The sequence below is a fragment of the Callospermophilus lateralis genome, chromosome 7, assembly GCF_048772815.1.
Source record: "Callospermophilus lateralis isolate mCalLat2 chromosome 7, mCalLat2.hap1, whole genome shotgun sequence".
In the NCBI taxonomy this organism is placed as follows: Eukaryota; Metazoa; Chordata; class Mammalia; order Rodentia; family Sciuridae; genus Callospermophilus; species Callospermophilus lateralis.
Window position 1 is genome coordinate 66,034,531 of NC_135311.1, and position 19,890 is coordinate 66,054,420.

The window sequence follows — 19,890 nt, forward strand, 5'->3', positions numbered from 1 at the left end:
TTTTGATATTCCTTTCCACTATTTAATTCCTTCCCATTCCCTATTAGAAGTTGAATGTCCCCCAAAGGTCAATATGTTAGAAGCGTGGTCCCCAGGGTGGTGCTATTGGAAGCGCAATAGACCTTCAAGAGGTAGGGCTAAGTGGGAAGTATTTAAGTCATTGGAGACATGTCCTTGAAGGAGATTTGTGGGACCCTGTCCTCTTTCTCTTCTTGGCCATGAGGTGAGCAGTTTATTCTGACAGGTACTTCCCACCATTGTCATCTGGCACACCCACCAGAGGCCCAAAGTAATTGGTTTGATTGATATTGAACTAGAACCTCCAAAACTGTTAGTCAAATAAGCCATTTCTCTTTATGAGTTAATTATCTCATGTAGTTCATTATAATGATGGAAAGCTGACAAAACACCTTACTTTATGACAATATGGATAGACTGATATGTAAACTGAAAGAAATTCAACTGAAATCAGTGGGTTATTAGAGAACTTACCATGAGATTAGTACTGGAAACAAGAGGTCTAGAAAATAAGTATTTAAAAAAATTTTCTCTTCTTCAAAAGATTCATCATTTAGGTAGTTGGAAATGAAATATAAGACATGTATACATAAGGAAAAAATGCTATACTGTATATCATGGCTCATCACTGTGTGTGTACATGTGTGTACGTGTGTGTACATGTGTGTACGTGTGTATACATGTGTCTGTGTGTGTGTGTGTGTAAACTACACTGTGCTAAATTAATGTATGACCTGATACTGTATCCACCCTTTGAGTTCTTACATAATAAACTGCAACCTAACTTAGGAGTATATATTTTTGGTAATAGCCAGAGCTCAACCATGAGATTAGTACAGAAGCAGAAGTCAATGATTCATGCTTAACAACCTGAGAGGCTGAAGCTGCAGAATTCGAGTTAGAGGCCAGCATATTCAACTTAGTGAGACCCTGTCTCAAAATTAAAAAAAAAAAAAAAAAGTTTTTTTTAAAGAACTAGGGTATGGCTCAGTGGTAAAACACCCATGGGTTCAATTTCCACTAGAAAGAAAAAAGGAAGGAAGGAAGGAAAGAAAGAAAAGAAAGTAGTGACATGTCATCTAATCACAAGTAGTCAACAACTTAGATCATGTCCATTAAGACAAAGGCCTAACTGTAGTCCATCAAGCTATTTCTGTACTTTACTTCCATGTTCTGTCTATAAATAACTACTGTCAATGTGGTAGAGTAGACCCTTCTGAACCTCTTCTGATTCTCAAGTTGATTAATTCATTAATTGTTTCTTGTTCAAATAACTCAGATTTACTTTGTCTAAAGATTTTCTTTTAACAATTGTATGTCATACTTTGACAATCTAGAAAACTTTATTTAGTTAGTGTATCTGGTAAGGTTCATTCACTCATAACAGATTCTCACTAAACAAATTCACAAACCTGGAATATATATTACAAAGCCAATGTTGGCTCTACTATCAAAAGAGATCCAGAATCCAACTACTACTCAACACCTTAACTCCTATACTTTAGTCCAAGCCACCAGCATCTTTCAACTGTTCTCCTATTCTTAACGCCCACAATCTATTTTTAACAAAGCTTCCAAAACTGCATTAAAAATGCAATTCATATTTTAGTCCATCCAAGTTCAAAACCCTCTATGTCTCACTCCATTTCTTTTAGAATAAAAACTAAAGTTTTCAGCAATGTCTCAGAAGGCCTCATGACATCTGGCTCCCTGTTACTATAACAATGACTAAGAGGCTGCTTTTGCTGAAAACACCAATTTTTCACTTGGTCCTTCAAATGTAAAAAACTTGGAATTTCTGCCTCCATTTGCATCTGTCATAAGCCTCTAATCCCAGCTACTCAGAAGTCTGAGGCTAGATGATCACAAGTTCAAGGGCCAGCCTCAGCAACTTAGTGAGACCCTATCTCAAATAAAATATAAAGAAGGGGATGGGGTGGCAGATTAGTATGTGAGACCCCTGGCGTCAATCATCAGCACTATAAAAGGAAGAAATGAAGGAGGGAAGAAAAAGGGAGGAAAGACAAAAGTAAAAGAAAAAGAAACAGCACAGTGGCATAAGCCTTAGTTCAGCTACTTGGGAGATTGAGGCAGGAGAATCTCACAAGTTCAAGGGCAGCCTCAGCATCTTAGTAGACCCTGTCATAAAATAAAGAATTAAAAAGGCCTGGTAAGGTAGCTCAGTGGTAAAGAGTCCCTGGGTTCAATACTTTCCACTGAAAAAAATAAAAGCAAAAAAATAGATTTTTAAAGGGGGGAGGTGATTAAGTCAGTATGTAATAGGTTAAATTTGAAATATTTAAGGTATTTTTAAACAGCTATGTCTAGTCAATAGTTAGATATAAAGCTCAAAAAAAATGAGAATACCATTTATTTAAGGAACAGAAAGATGATAGATATATCAGTGAAGAAGAATGAGGAGTGGTCAAGAAGGAAAATCTAGAGATCAGGATTTAGAAGACAGAAGTTTCAAGGAGAGTAGCACTGCTATGAAAGACTGCAAGGGGGTTAAGAAGATGTGGACCAAACGAACGTGTCTTAAATTGGCAACTGGCAGATTACTGGTAAGCATGAAGTTTTTTTTTTTTTTTTTTTTTGAGTGATGGAGAAAACAAGTCAAATAATGGGGGTAGATGAGTAAATAAGCTCTTTTTACGTACACTTATTTGTTTTGCCACTTTAAAGGGCTGCTGTGGGACCACTGGCAGAGCTCTACACTAGAAGCATGAAAAATGTCTATCAACTACCAGCTTATCAATTGCTCTGTATGGCCTTGAGAAAGTCCTTTATGTTTTTGTGGGTATAAGAGTCCTTACTGAAAAAAAATCAATCTGCAACCACTTAATTCTTAGGGTTACATAAGATCAAATGATATTAATAAATACTTCAAAGCCTAGACTGCCTAATCATTTATTCATAGATACAATGAATGTAACATAAAAGGACTCTCACCAAGATTAAATTAGTTTGGTGGTGATGGTTGCTGCTGCACAAAACATCAGTAATAAGATCCTTTAGTTAACAGGTATTTTCATATGTAGTAAATTCTGCTATAACATCTTTACACAACTAATATTTTAGGGTTCAATTTTAGTATAACTAAATTTTGAGTGTTGTTAGGTGCAATTTCATATATAAAAAACACTTCAATGTCAGTGCCAAAGACTGTACCCAGATGAATCAAGCCATGTAATAATATATGAAGCATATATGCACACAACTAAATATCTACCAGATATCTCAGTTTGCTTTATATGTTATGAGCAATATCCATTCATTCATACCTAGTGTTAAAATTTTGTCTCTGATTTCAGATAACTCTTGGGACACAATCTTCTATCAATATTTGTGTCTGCACAGTCTGACTTTTCTGAGAAAAGCACTGGTAAACTTGGCTTAAGATGATTAAGCTGCAACATTCCTTGGAATCTAGAAGTAATATATTGCTCCAGATGGACTTAGAGACATGCCTCTCTAGGAAGCCATTTCCTTACATTCCAAGGTAGTCAAACTACCTTCCCCTCTCTCCCCTAAGGAAGATTTGTTTACCTTCCAAAGTCAAAGTTGGTGTTTCCCTCTTCCTCTCCATCTCTCTGGAGAGGATGACTGGCAGATAGGCAAGCAACCTGGAAAACTTAAGTTTCTTAGTTTGGTATTCCTTTTCTGTGGTGTAATTCTACTCTATAGATAGGGTAACAACAGGCACTCACTTCATTGTCTCATGGAATCTGATGTCTGAGAACTGGCACTAAAATATTCTGTAATACATATGATCTGGCACTAAAATATTCTATAATACATATGATCCAGAGACATCAGGTTTCCTGTCAGTATATTTATGTATCTAATTATATCCTCTTTCTACCAATTCACAACAACTCACAAGTTTCAATCCTTCTAACACCTACTTCCACAAGCAATCTTAAGGTCTTTTTTAAGGTAAATTGTCATATGAATTGTAACAGTTATGTATTTCTTAACCATTTGATATAAAACTAAGCTGCCATTTTTATTGGGTTACTATCTTTTTTTTTAATAACAGCAATTTTTGTGCTCCATGATTTTTTTAAAGGATATATTATAATTCAAAAAATTCTTTATTAGTACAGAACAAAATAAGGACAATGACATGTAGAGGTTTCAGTATTAAAAAGAAAACTTGTGAATTTCAAATGGATTTATTCATAATAACCCTATCTCTAAGTACTTGGGGAAACTCAAAATTGATCACACTAGGATATTCACTTCTCTATGCTTATTTTTAAAAATATATCAGTAGAGAAATTTTTGAAGTTTGATTTTCTCTAATTATATCAGATTATAATTATTTTCATGGCTATAAAATGTTCTAAAAATCCACCAAAAATACCTCACCATTAGAAATTAAACTGTCATCTTGATCATTAATATCCTCTGAAATTTCATGCTTCTGAAGAGAATAAGCAGATGAATTTTTACACTTTTGAAAATTGAAGTCAAGTTTCTTTTGTAGTATCCCACTTTCTGCTTTCATTTTCCTACAAATTTCCTCTTCATAGTTTTTTATGTCTCTGTTTGATGAATATACAATCCTAAAAGACAAAATTTTAAAAATATTAATTAAAATAAGGGTGAGTCTTAAAAAGAAAAAGCTAGTTTCCCAATATGATGCTTTCATATATGTATATGTATGTTATACATAATAAAATATACATATAATAATTATATATGTATTAAACAACTTTAAAACCCTTTTAGTTCGGGAATAACTTTGGAAAGATAAATCTAAAACTATACAAAATTTGAAAAGTAGTCTATAAAATTTTTTTAGTGTTAAATGTAATATACAATGCAAAAAAAAATTAGATAACTTAGAGGAAATGATATAAATTACATTTACATGATATAAATTACAATTCCCAGAAAGATATAAATTACAATAGGGAAACTGCCCTCATCAATAATGTCTTTCCTCAGAGACTGGATTAGTTATCATGTGTGGGTTATTACAAAGCAAACCTTGCACCTCCCTTTGGTCTCTCTCATACATGTGCCTCTCCTTGCCTGCACTCACATCTCTTCCACTTTCTACCACAAGGCTCTCACTAGAAGTCAAGTAGATGCCAGCACCATGCTCTTGAACTTTCAAAACCATAAGCCAAATAAACCTCTTTTCTTTATAAATTTCCCAGTCTCAGGTATTCTGTAAGAGCAACAGAAAATGCACTAAAATAATGAATTATTACAGCTGGAGTCCTAAAAGGAGTAGGCTAGAAAGATAGGAGGTAGAAATTAGGGAGTGAGATGCTTAGAATAGAGATTATAGAGTCAGCTATTAGTAATGACATGAGTTACAATTTGACATGGTAGTGAATAGTTGAGGTATATGAATTCAGCTTGAATGACTATAGCTATCTTGAGTCATAAACTCATATTACTCCCAGAATAATCCTAGTCAGTTTTTCCTCTATAGTTCCCCAGCAAACTATAAATAAACAAAATTATTTGAGTGGGCCCTGGCTCCAAGGATGTTCCTAATTCTTTGATATTATCTTACGATAAACCAGGTATATTACAGCTAGAATGAAGTCACTTTTGTCCTAACCTAACCTCTCTTTCTGACCCAAACTGCAGGATTCCAACTGGTCTTGCTGTTGCCATTTATCATGCTTCTATCTGTAAGTGTCTCAATAAATTGCACTCTGTACAATTCTAAGTCTATTTGCCTCTCTCTTTGGTTTCATGACACCTTGGAGCTGGTTCTCACACACTAACACTGGGTTGTTCTGGGAAATTAGGTGAAGTAGAAAACAAGAAAACTGTAAGATAGCAATTAAGGGGACTGAGAGGCAAAGTTAGTGGAAGCATTATCTGTGCAGCAATTGGAATTACCAAGAATTGTGTTATAGAGAAACTGACAAAAGTCAGTAGCCAAAAACTTTGAGGAATGAGGAGTACTGACCTGGAGGTCTATGGATGACCACCTAGTGGTATATAGACTAGTAAATGAGATTCAAAGACATGGAGTTTAGGAATAAGGGGGGAGAATGGTTTGAAGGCAGCAATGACATTCATATGTGGTTTAAACTGTACCAGGGATTTTGGATTTGTTCAGGTATAGTGAGGCAGACAGATCAGGAAATTATTGCTACTGAAAAGATAATCTGTAATTTACAACTCTCAGAAGGTGGGGGGTGAACCGTGCTATGCAGGGCCACATGGGAAAAAGCAACAGATTTGGTTAGGAGGGAGAAGGAACAGGAAAAAAACATAGACAAGGCTTTTTTTTTTTTTTGGTCTTCCAGTACTGGGGATCAAACTCAGGTCCTCAAAAGCCATTATTGTGGTTTTCCTAGGAAGGAATGAGCAAGGTGAGGTGAGTAACTGAACAGGATTAGTATTACATAGTTAAATAATGTTGTCAAGCTCCTAGCTATATACAGGTAGAATTCCTCTACCCTGATCACCCCAGTTGTCTGATACCTGACCCTGGGGTGATCAGGGTAGAAGAATATTGTCTCCTGGAGGAAGGTGTATGGGTGGGTATATGGACTCAAGATTGGCTGATTTGCATATAAAAGATGTATTCACAGGCAAGTCATTTATTTATCTCTAGGAACAAGTTAACCCTGGGAGGGGAATTCTTTCCCCAGTTAGTTTGTAAGACTCCAAATACCAAGGCATCAAGAATACATGACTGAAAACAGGTGCACTGGCATGGGCCTGCAACTGAGTTGGGAGAATCACTTGAGCCCAGGAGTTTTTGGCCAGCTTGAGCAACATACTGAGGTCCTGTCTCAAAAATAAATAAAATACATGGCTGGAGGTGTAACTCAGTGGTAGAGTGCAGACTTAACAGGCACAATGTGCTTGATTCAATTCCCAGTACCAAAAGAAAAAAATACACAAGTTATAGTTAATACAAGGAAGACATATATTCTACCCATTTGCAGCCTGAGTAAAAAAGGAATGAACAGAGAAAATAGCCACCACCTAAGAAAGCTGTCCTGTGTTGTTTTATGTGTTTATCTGATACTTTATTATAGCATCTCCCAGTTATTAATGTTAAACTGAAAATTCAAAGTCCTCCCTCATCTTTCCCTCTCATACATACAGACATAATAACAATGGTAAGTCTTCTGGGGAAATCAAAGAGTTTTATGATCTTCACTTGAATTTTAATCATGAAGTCATAAAGCAAGTACTATTTTCCACTGACATTTGAGCCATATCCGAAGTCACTGCATATAAAAAAACTTTTCAAAAACTATATTTCATACTCTAATTCAAGTATACACAAAAGGAATTATTGTAGAATAAGTAGCAACATAAAAAATCTTTATTGATTCAAGAGAAAGGATATGAACTGAAGAAACTTACAAAGAACTGAATTTCATATAGCAAAAATTCAAAAATCTATTTTATCAGCTTTAACTAAAAGAAATTTAATATCTATTTTCCATTGTAATACTCTCCTTATGCACTATTTTAATGTAGTCAAATTTCAACACAATCTGCTAACAGAGAGCACATCACAAGCACTTTCTAGGTATAAGATACTAGATATCATTTGGATGTGCACATCAATGAGACAATCTATTCTCAAAGAGCTTACATAATCACAGACATACATGACTAATCTAAAATAGAATACGATTAACTGCTTAAAAATACAGCACTGTGAAATGCTATGAAGTACAAGGCCAGCTACTCAAACTTCCTTGTTTTAAATGAGAAAACTGAGGCTGAAAGAAATCAAACAAGATAATGCACAGCTAGAAGGAGGCAGATACTTATTTTGATGCCAAGTCTAAAACTGACTTCACTCTCTTGTTCTACCTCTAATTTAATCTTTCCCCCATCACTTTTAATGTAATAAAGAATAACACTGATTTCTCTCTCTCTAATGTAGAAAAACTTACGCTATTTCCAGGATCTTCACTGACTGACTAATTTGATTTTTTACAGTACTAAGATTTAACCCCAGGGGTACTCTACCTCTGAACTACATCCCCAGCCCTTTAATTTTTTATTGTGAGACAGAATCTTGCTAAATTGCTGAGGCTGGCCTTGATTTTGTGATCCTCTTGCCTCAGAGTGCTAAAGTTGCTGGAATTACAGAAATGTACCACTGCTCCTGGCTCAGGATCTTCTTTTAAACAAGCACTTAAGAGCTGCAGAAATGTATAATTTCAAAGTGCTACTAATATGAACAAATTTATTAAAATTTTTACAGTATGCAATGTAAGGTGGCACACACCTGTAATTCCAGTGACTTGGGAGGCTGATGCAGGTGAATTGCAAGTTCAAGGCCGACTTAGGCAAATTAGCAAGATCTCATTCTCAAAAAGAGCTAGAGATATAGCTCAGTGGTAAAGTACCTCTGTATTCAATCCCCAGTACTACCAAAAAAGAAAAAAAAAATTGTTCAGTGCTTATTAAATATCAGGTTACTGTGCTAAGTGCTTTACAATTATTTCACTTAAACCTCACAATAACTCTATGAGGTAGATATTATTATTATTATGGCCATTTTTAGATGAGAAAACTAATGGTAAGTGATTAGTACAAGTTTATATACTTAGAAACAGTAGACCTGGATTGACTACAAAGCCTGTTTTCATAAGAACTCCACTGTACCATCTACTAGGGAAAAAATATATATATATATTTATTTATTTATTTATGGTGCTAGGGATGAAACCCAGCACTTTGTACATGGGAGGCAAGCACTGAGCTATATCCTCAGCACCCCCAAAGGTATATGTTTTAAAATTGATATTTGGAACTCTCAATGAAAGGCCTGTGGTCTACACTGGAAAATAATAATTTTCTAAATAACACTTAAAATATCTGTTTAAATTATAGTATATCATGCTGTTCTAAGAAACAAGAAAAATCAAGGGTAGGCAATTTCCAAATTTTCCATTTTGCTTATAGGAGCTTCATATAACTCAAAAAAAAAAAAGAAAAGAAAAGAAAAGAAAACACGGGCTGGGGATGTGGCTCAAGTGGTAGCGCGCTCACCTAGCATGTATGAGGCACTGGGTTTGATCCTAAGCACCACATAAAAAAATAAATAAAGATATTGTGTTCACCTAAAACTGAAAAATAAATATTAAAAAAAACAGATGACTCTACCAACTGGCAGAACATTTAATGAAGAATAGGCCAAATCACACACATATAGTTAAAATTTAATGATCCAAAGACAATTTTCTACACTAAAGTCAATGTGATTCTGATTACAAGCAAAAGGCATATCAGAAAATATGATGCAGGACATAAAGACACAATAATCCACCTTTATTTCTCAGAAAAGCAAAAACTGACCATTGATACTGGCATAATGACAGATATACATACCAATGGAATAGATTTGAAATTAACCCTTATAAAATCAGTCAGCTCATGTTACCATAACAAAATACCATAAATTATGTGGCTTAAATAATCGAAATTTATTTCATATAGTTTTGGTGTCCAGAGTCTAAGATCTGAGTGCCAGTACGGTTGGGTTCTGGTAAAGACCCTCTTTGTGGCTTCCAGACATCACCATTTCACTGTGTCTTCAGAGAGTGGTGACAGAAGGAGAGCACAAGATCTCTGGTCTCTCTTCTTATGAGGTCACTAATCTTATGAGGACCCCACCTTCATGAAATTACCTAAATCTAATTACCAAAGGCCTTATCTTCAACTATCATCATATAAGGGTTAGAACCTTATCTTCAACTATCATCATATAAGGGTTAGAACTTCAACATAAAATTTTAGAGGAAGAGAATTCAATCCAAAGCAATGTACAACTGGTTTTCAACAAGGGTGTCTAAATGTTCCAGTGGTAAAAGAGTTACTTCAAAAAATGGTGCTGAAACAACTGTGGATAAAATTGGACACAATTCCTTACATCACACACAAAAAATTAACTCAAAAAGGATCTTAGACCATGTAAGAGCCAAAAGTATAAAACCATAAAATCCTTAGAAGAAAATATAAGTTAATCTTTGTAGTAGGCACAGTGGCAAGTCCTGTAGTCCCAGCCACTCCAGAGATTCAGGCAAGAGGATTGCAAGTTCAAGGGCAGCCTCAGCAATTTAGTAAGACCCTGTCTCAAAATTAAAAAATAAAAATAAAAATGGCTGAAAATGAAGCTCAGTGGTAGAATGTCCTTGAATTCAATGCCCAGTACAAAAAAAAAAAATTAAACTTTCATGTCACAAATGGCATCATCAAGAAAGTGAAAAGACAATCTACAAAATGAAAGAAAATATTTGCAAATCATATATCAGGTAAGAATCTAATATTCTAGAATATAAGGAATATTCAGTAAAATGATGACAAATAATCCAATTTAAAAATTGGCAAAGAACATTAACAGCTCCCAAAAAAGATATTAAAATGGCAAATAAGTATATAAAATATGCTTAACATTAGGGAAACACAAATGGAAACCACAATGTGATACTAGTTCATATCTATAGGATAACTATAATAAAAGACAGAGGTATAAATGTTGCTGAGAATATGGAGAAATTCACTCTCATCTACTGACAATGGGAATGTAAAATGGTATAGCCATTTTAGAAAAGTCTGGGAATTCCTCAATGGATTAAATATAGACTTACCATATGACCTACCAAATTTCACTCCTACATATTTACCCACAAGTAATGAAAACATAAATTCACACAAAATCTTGTACATAAAAGTTCATGGCAGCATTATTCATAATAGCCAAAAAAAATAGAAAAAAAATTAAATGACCATCAACTGATAAATGGATAAATAAAATGTGATATACAACTGAATATTATTCTATAATAAAAAGAAATGAAGTACAGAATGGGATTAAGTTAAATTAGTTTCTCTCATTATTTAGTTGATGAGAATTTTCTAAGTTCATCAAACACATGAATCCCCCAAATACTATAACGTTTAACTGATGATCTATTTTCAAAAAATTTTGACCACATAAAGCTGCTATGGTCTTAATGCTTATGTTCTCCAAATTCTATGTTGAAATTTAATTCAATGTGGTGGTATTAAAAGGTGGGACAATTGAATGATTATTAGGCCATAAGGGCTCCAACCTATGAATGGTATTAGTGCCCTTTAAAGAGACCTGAGGGAGTTTGTCCATAACAACTGCCATGTGAAGGCATAAAGAAGGTGCCATCTATATGGAAGTAGCCTTCATCAAACACAAAATCTGTTGGAACCTTTATCTAGAACTTCCCAAAATACAGAACTGTAGTGATTAATTTCTGTTGTTTATAAATTACCAGAACTAAGGTACTTCCTTTTTTAGCAGTTCAAATGAACTAAGACATAAGCCATGAGAATAAAAACAGTTATGATCTAATATATTTTATAAACTATTTATTTAAAGTTTTATTTAAAAAAATATATTTTTTTAGCTGTAGTTGGACATGATAGCTTCATTTTTATTTCTTCCTATGTGGTGCTAAGGATTGAACCCAGCGTCTCACACATGATAGGCGAGTGTTCTATCACTGAGCCACGACCCCAGCCCCTATTTAATAAATCAGTATATGCCAATGGTTCTCAATAGCCACACACACCTAACTCCCAGAGGACATATAGCAAAGTCTGAAGACGGCACAACTGACATCATAAAATGCACAGCACTGCCCCCACAACAAAAAAAAGTATCTAAACCAAAATGTCAATGGTGTCAACCTAGCATAGAATAATTCATTCAAATTATCAGAGAGGGGCTGGGGATGTGGCTCAAGCGGTAGCGCGCTCGCCTGGCATGCGTGTGGCCCCGGTTCGATTCTCAGCACCACATACAAATATGTTGTGTCCGCCGATAACTAAAAAAAATAAATAAATATTAAAATTCTCTCTCTCCCTCTCTAAAAAAAAAAGAAAGAAAAATTATCAGAGAGCACACCATTCATTTCTTCTCTCCTAAGATCAGTCTTGTGTGTGTGTGTGTGTGTGTGTGTGTGTGTGCATGTGTGTATGTGTATGTGTTAGAGATCAAACCTAGGCCTTTGTACATGCTAAGCACACACTCTACCACTGAGCAACAACTGCAGGCCAGGATCAGTCTTAAATCTGTACTGAACTTCTACTAATAATTAGCCTATGATATTAATAGATTCTACTAATACTAATTACTATGGTAATTTATAATTCAAATTAATAGATTTTCCTTACCAGGTTATTAAAGAGATGAAAATAAATGAAATGAAAACATACACACACTATACATCCTTAAAAATACCAATTATTTATTAGAATTAAATGTAATAGGAAAAAAGAGCACTTACTGTAAAAATGTTCTAAATTCTAAAGCTTCAACATTCTCCACAGGAACAGGCTCATGATTTGTGATACTGTCTGATGTCTGTCCAATAATATGGAAATAGAAGTCAGGAACCCTTACTAAAAGGACTGCTTTGTGTGCTTTGAACAAAGTATAATCTGTAGAGAAAGTAACATCTGTATGGATTTCTTCCCTTAAAAGCCTATAAGGAATAAAATAGAATCATAGTTTAATTAGTGATGCTAAGAAATATAGAATTTTTATAAAGCAGATTTAAAAATAACATAATTTTAAAATGTACAGAAAACAAAATAAGTTAATAGTAAAAATAGGTTTGTTCTAACTTCATTCCAAAGAACACTACTTAATATTGGCTTAGAATCTAATGTTCTAAGAATTTATAGTAAAAACAAAGGCAATTTCACTAAAAGAATGAGACCATTTTTTCCAAAATGTATTTTAATTAATTCCTTCTAATAATAAAATTTATTTTATACTTACGTTGTCTTTCATATGTAGTGTACCTCCTTTAGATTTTTTTTTGAAACACAGAACACAAAGTTAACATGGTTGCTGACTATTGAGAAGAATAAACTTTTTAAAAATCTTACTAAAATTGAAGCAAAAAAGTCAATGGTCAATAACACCAACAAATCAAACATAACAATGGACAATTCAGGTTAGAAACTGGTACACTTTGTTTTGATTGTTAATTACCAAGTCTGACATGCAAGCTTGGATGTCAAGAATGTGACATTTAGGCCCTTTTCTCTCCACCCAAATAGAATTAGTCATGCTGTAATCTATTTTTAAAATGATGAACTCAGGGGTAAACCCATTCAAATCCCTTTACTAGTATAGAGACATAATTATGATAGAGCCTATTGATTTCATTCATACAGAAAGTAATGGAAGAACAGAAATAAAAAATTGAAACTTTTTAATCTTTTGTCTTTTTGCAGTAACCATTATACTTACACTCTAAATATGAAACAATACTTGATATCACTATAGCAATATAATTGTCAAGGTATGTATTCTCAGAAGACTTCTGTATTGCAAGATATAATTGGCAATCACACTAGTACACCATAGACTATACAAGTAATGGGTAAAGATAGCCATCTTGGAAAGTTGCCAATGATACTCATCCTCCCACAAGAGCAAGCAAATGGCTTCTTCCTCTAATCCCATTACATTCAGTACATACCTTTATTACAGCACTTCTGCCATTGCATCATTATTTTTATGTGTTCTCCCTATTAGACAATGAACTCCCCAAGGACAAAAACTGTATATCTTCAGTATACAGCAAGAGTTCAATATCTGTTTATTAAAAGATCCTATTTTACCCTAAACAAAACAAATTTTTTTTCTCTTTTTTTATTAGTTGTTCAAAACATTACAAAGCTCTTGACATATCATATTTCATACATTTCAAAACAAATATTTCAGAGCACAAAAGCTTTCAAAATCTTGAAAATAATAAGCAGACATATGTCTTATTTTGATCAATATTTTCATCATATTATTTTCCTAAGTAATTTTAAAGTTATATAAATGTGCTATCCTTTCTAACTTTAATTAAAAAACTCAAATTGTACACTCAATTTTTTCCTTTCTCCCACCCATTTTCTCCCTATTTTTCCCTTCTTCAAGTGAATAAGGAAGCATTGCAGCTGATAGCCAAACAACCATCACTAGGGAATCTCCTGTTTGTAAGAGATACTCCTGAGTATTTGTTAAATGAAAGAAAAACGTTGTGTTAAAATTTATTAGTGTGGGGGCTAGGGTTGTAGCTCAGTGGTAGAGCACCTGCCTGATATGTGTGAGGCCCTGGGTTTGATCCTCAACACAACATAGAAATAAATAAATAAATATTTAAAAATTATTAATGTGGAAATATATTGCTTTTTATTTTATAAAACCACTTGTATCTATTGTGAGTATATCCTGTAACCATTATAACTAACAAAATCTGACTCAGATTGGCTTGAACATGAAGAGAGGTTACTGACTTAAGTAACAGTAAAGCCCAGAGGGCGGGCAGACTGAAGCAAAAGCTCAAGATTGTCAAGACTCCCAGCTTCTTTCCACCTCATTTCTTTGCTAACTACTGTTAATACAGTAACAGTAGTTAGCACTACTGTTAGCACTAGTAATTAGCACTAGTGTGCTAATACACTAGTAGTTAGCATTAGTCTCTTAGTTCACTTTATACTGCTATAACAGAATACCAAAAATTTAATGGATTATAGTTCTATAGGCTGGCGAGTCCAATATCAAGGTGCCAACGCCTGGCAAGGGCTCCTCGACTCATTATTACATGGTGGAAGGCAAGAGGGCAGGAAGAATTAAGAGGAGGGAAAATTCTTTTATAAGAACATAAGTCCTCATAACCTATGAGGATGGTACCCTCATGGCCTTTATTGCCACTTAAGGGTCCCACCTCTCAATACTACTACAATGGCAGTTAAATTTCAACTTGAATTTTGGAGGTGACAAATAGTTGAATCATAGAATTGTCTAACTAAAGCATTTTAGAGTGCTGCTAAAAATCCAAGTTATCACTAAACCATAATACTTGCCCTCAAGGAATTTATAGTATAGTAGGGAAACCAGTCCTGAAATTATTCAGAGTGTGATACACTCAATAGCACAAATTTTTTTCAAGTACAGACTAAGACCTCAGAGAGAAATAAAGGAAAGTAGGAGGGAGTTCCTGAGCTCCACAATCCTTACAAAGTTAAGTGTGAGCATGGAATTACAACATGGTCTGCATAGAGTACTGAGAAGGTTAAAAGTGATGGATGAAGCTGAGGGACAAGGATGAATAAGAGAGACAAACAGCTTAACTGCATTCTTCAGTTGAAGGGGAGTCACCAAATAGTTTGAAACATAGGCAAGTTTATTTTTCAAAATATTACCTGTTAGCCAGGCATGGTGGCACATACCTATAATCCCAATAACTCAGGAGGGAAATGCAAATTTATGGCCAATCTCAGCAATTTAGCAAGAACCCTATCTCAAAATAAAAAATAAAAAGCACTGAGTATGTACCTCTGTGGTAGAGGTACACTGGGCTAAATCCCCAGTATAGCCCCCAACCAAATCACGTGTTAGTTGTGTAATGAAAGAGAAGAAAATGAGAATAAAGATGAGACAACTATTAAACAGCAGGAAGATGAACGTAAAGAATTGGAGCCAGGGGAGGATCAGTGGTTAAGAAAGAGGGATTGGAGGGGCTGGGGTTGTGGCTCAGCAGTAGAGTGCTCGCCTAGCCCAGGTGAGGCACTGGGTTCAATCCTCAGCACCACATAAAAATGAATAAATTAAAGATATTGTGTCCAACTACAACTAAAAAATAAATATTAAAAAATATTTTTAAAAAATAAAGAGGGGTTGGAATTATTAAAGTTGGCAGGAGTTAGCAACTGGATCTAGAAGGCAAAATGAAGGGATTAACCCTTGGTCTGAGTAACTGGATGCTGGTGATATCAGCAACCATTAATCTGTATTTGCTAGTCCAAGTTCCATCTTAACTCCAGATGTATTTCCAATTGTCTCTGAATACAGAGCTTCCCAAGCATTCATTATACACCTCCATTTCAAATGTCCTAAGATTTGGGGTCATCTTCCATCCTTCCCTTCCCTAGTTACCCAACATGTAATCAGTCACCAACCCTGTTATTTATCTATTGACTACTATAAAATCTTACTAGTCAGTTTCCAATTTCTTTTCTCAAATTCAAAACCTAAATATTTTAATTCCTATTTTTAAAATACCACTTCCTCCAGAATACATTACAAACATTTCCCTGGTAGAAGAAAGTCTCTTATCCAGTGACTCTGGAGGCTGAGGCAGGAGACCCCATAAGTTCAAGGTCAGCATGGGTAACTTAGCAAGACCCTGTCTCAAAATTTAAAAAAATAAAAAATAAAAAGGAATGGGGATCTAATTCAGTGGTAGAGTGCCCCTAGGTTCAATCCCAGTACCACAAAAAAGAAAAACAAATGAGAGAGAGAGAGTGAGAGTGAGAGTGAGAGTGAGAGAGAGAGAGAGAGAGACACTCTGTTATCAAGTCTTAGAGTATCTACTTGCCTTCCTATGTTGTCATTTTGATCATCTGCCATATGCTAATAAAGTGACAAACTCATTAATTATATGTGAACTGGTATGGACCACATGCCCTCATGTCCTAATCACATCTGAATAGATGAAGGACTGAGCCAAAGTTAGCCTTCAGCCTATGTGGTAGTCAAGCAAGACAATGCCAGCAGAAGGGACATTGCTTAGATGCCATCAGTTGATGGGACTAACCAATGGCATTTAAGAGCATTCTGAAGCAAATCAATGGTATAGTAAGAAAAAGAAATGGTGAGGAGAGAAGCAAATATGATGAAACAAAGGTACTAGAAGATCAGTTTCTAAAGCTACTGTAGAGAGGGCAGACTGCCTGGGTTTTTGTTATGGCTCATATTCTGCCCATGTGATCCTGGGCAAGTCACTTTAAAGATTCTGGAGGCAGACTTCCAAGGTTCTTATTCTATTATTTTTTCTATAATGTTCATACAATGTGTCTTTAATTTTTTAAATAAGGATGATAACAGGACTTACTTCACTGGGATTTATGAGAAAAATAAATAAAACATTATACATAAGCCCAGTATCTAGTAAGTAGTAGGATGGTAATACATATTAGCTTTTTCTTATAAAACTGTCCCAAACAATGGTCCATGAATTTATATGGTCTTATTATGCAATTATTGTCATATCACAAGCAACTTTCCAGTTCTGCATCTGATCTTTTTTTTTTTAACTGCTGAAACTATTTCCTGTTTTTCTCCACTTTTCCACATTATCTCATTGGCTCAGGTAACCTAGAATCTAATATAACTTGCTTTCCCAAATAAATCAAGTTCTTTCAAATCTCTGTCTGTGTAAGACACATCCCCCACGTTTAAACATCCTCTAGTTCTTCCTTCCCAATCTTTATTTCAATTCTTAATCCCCAAAAGCTCACTCAAATTTATCACCCTATAAATCCTTCCTCAACCTACTTCCACCACCACTTTTGTTTAGTCATCTCTCTCTCACTAAAGTGTAAGCACAAACACCAAAGCAATGTCTTAATCTTTGATTCCTCAGGACCTAGTACAGGACTAGATACATGAGTGGAACTAGATGTTACATTAATATTTGTAGAATAAATCAGTGATATTGCTGTGCTTGGGGAAGATTAACTTAGCATGTAAGATGGTTAGGTAAGTATATGAAGTTTTTCAATGTTGTTAAAAAAAATACTGTCACATCTATTTTTCTATGCCTATAATTGGAACTTGGGAGTTTAGAGTCCTATTCCCAATTGCCATTAGGAAGAAGACAAACTGTTCACCAACTACACTTTTGGGGGTGGGGGTTACCAGGGATTGAACTCAGTGGCACCCAATCACTGAACCACATCCCCAGCCCTTTCTATTTTTATTTAGAGACAGGATTTCACTAAGTTGCTAAGGCCCCCATAAGTTGCTGAGGCTGGCTTTGAACCTGTGATCCTCCTGTCTCAGCCTCCCGAGCAGCGGGGATTAAAGATGTGCACCACCATACCTGGCACCTCATTTCTTTTATCTAATTTAGATGTGTTACCTTTCTTAAATTCATGACATTTCAAGGCTCACAAAACAGCCAGACAAATAAAGCCACTAGAAAGAGGGAGAATCTCATCCTTAGCTATCCTTAGGAAGAGAACAGCTTCATTCTTATTTTTTCCTCTTTTATATCAGTCCCCCACTGGTGGATACAAAGTAGTATCCCTGGTAGATAGGCCAAAATTAAAGGGATTTTTTTTTTCTTTAATAAAATTCCAATTCTTGCTATAGGAAATCTTTAGTGTGGACAAGTTTCTTTCAGAAAGCACTTTTTAAATGTAGAATGGTGCACAATTGCTAGTTATTATTAGTAATTCTGTGTACTCTGGTTCAGTGGTCCTCAAAGTACGACTGCAACCAAGAGAATAAGCATCACCTGGTCCTTATCAGAACTGTAAAACCTTGGGGCCCCGGTCCCAGATCAACTGAATCAGAACTTTGGGCTGGGACCCAGTCAACCTGTTTTAACAAGCCCTCCAGGTGATTTTGATGCACATTTAAGTTCAAGAAACAATGTTTTAAAGGTAATGGAGATTAGCTGAATTAATTTTCTTTATAAAGAGAGATGACTTTAAATGAGTTCTTTACAGATTAAGGAAGATATTCACAGGCCTAGCTTCGGGACAACCCTTCATTTTCTTGGGTCCTCCTGGGAGATGGGAGTTGGTAGGAACCATACAGTGTTCCAGGTGGAGAGGGAAAGCCAGGTTGCAATCAGGAAGTATTTCTATATAAGCATTCCTGGTAAACCTTTTAAAAGAGAGCTCCAACAGAGCTCACAGAAAAGGGCAAATCTAAGTCTCCAGTAATTTGTTCTATCTTTCCTCAATACAATACAAATATGCCTAATTTCAACTACTTTCTTAAATTTAAAAAAAAAAAAAAAAGTGTATGTCTCTTTAACAGGAATCCACCCCGACCTTAGTGATTTGTCTTCAACACAATAGAGCCTGCCCCTTGTTAGAATATTTTAGCACAAACGGGTGCTGCATATGACCACAATTTTGCTTTTCCTTTGAATGTGGTCATTAGTGTCTGAAATGCTGAGACTGGTTATCTGGGTGTCAGAGGAGTGGAGAGACTGGCGAACATCCCGCAGTTGCCGGAGTCGAGGGGAACAAGGTAAGGAGGGATGGGGGAGACCAAGTTGGAGGAAGCCCCAGCTTCGGGGCGAAGGTGGACACTGAAGCAACTGATGCAGCCAGAGTTCCCGCCTCCTCCTACCTGAGCATATCCTGGCTGAGCTGCTCCGACACCGTCGCCTTCAGCCGGCGCCGTTCACAGAGCCCCTTCCTTTGCAACCCTTTACTGCAAACTCCAGGGGACCCCAGAAGTGCCACGGGGACCGCGGCGCCCTCCTCACAGCGGGCCATAACCTACTGAGGTGCCGCGGCAGACACAGTACTGGGCCTCACTCGCCCCGCCCTGGAGGAAAAAGGGGGCGTTTCCGACAGAACGCTCCACTAGACCCGAATCCGCCCCCTAAGGAAAAAGGTTGACGCCCCTCTTCTGTTTGCCTACGGTCTCTTATAGCTGTCGGACCGCCCTCAGGGCGATTTCGCTGGCCCAGGACGGCACGTGACCGCTGTGGGCGTGCGCAGGCGTAGTAGCTCTGTTTACCTCTGGTTGCAGGCGCCTACCCGGAGTTGCCAGCTAACTGGCGGTCCTGCAGGACAGGCCTGGCGGACCTGTCCATCCCTCGTCTTTCCTTTGTGGTTAGTGTCAACCATTCATTTTAATAAACACGTTTTTTAGAACTAAATTCAAACCAATACGATCAGCCTTTGTATGCTGTGTCTTCCTGACATGTTTGCGGGTTTTTTTTTTCCCCCACGAAAAACTGATACATATGACCATTCCAGCAGCGAGTCTCACCCCCTCTCTTACCTGCTTCTCAGCCCTGAAGAATAAATACTTTGGGCAAGAAAAATTGGGAGTAGAGGAAAAGA

General features: G+C 35.9%; 1 protein-coding gene across 1 annotated transcript in view; it reads right to left on the minus strand.

Annotated features, from left to right (window-relative positions):
- Btbd8 (BTB domain containing 8) overlaps nt 1-19,338 on the minus strand; it is an 82,922-nt gene extending 63,584 nt beyond the window's left edge. Inside the window, exons 1-3 of the mRNA XM_076861936.1 lie at nt 19,166-19,338; nt 12,297-12,494; nt 4,393-4,589 (exon numbers count right to left, since the gene is read on the minus strand). Coding sequence (XP_076718051.1) covers nt 4,393-4,589; nt 12,297-12,494; nt 19,166-19,314 — 544 coding nt within the window. The 5' untranslated portion in view covers nt 19,315-19,338. The remainder of the gene's footprint in view (nt 1-4,392; nt 4,590-12,296; nt 12,495-19,165) is intronic.
- Between the last annotated feature and the right edge of the window lie 552 nt (nt 19,339-19,890).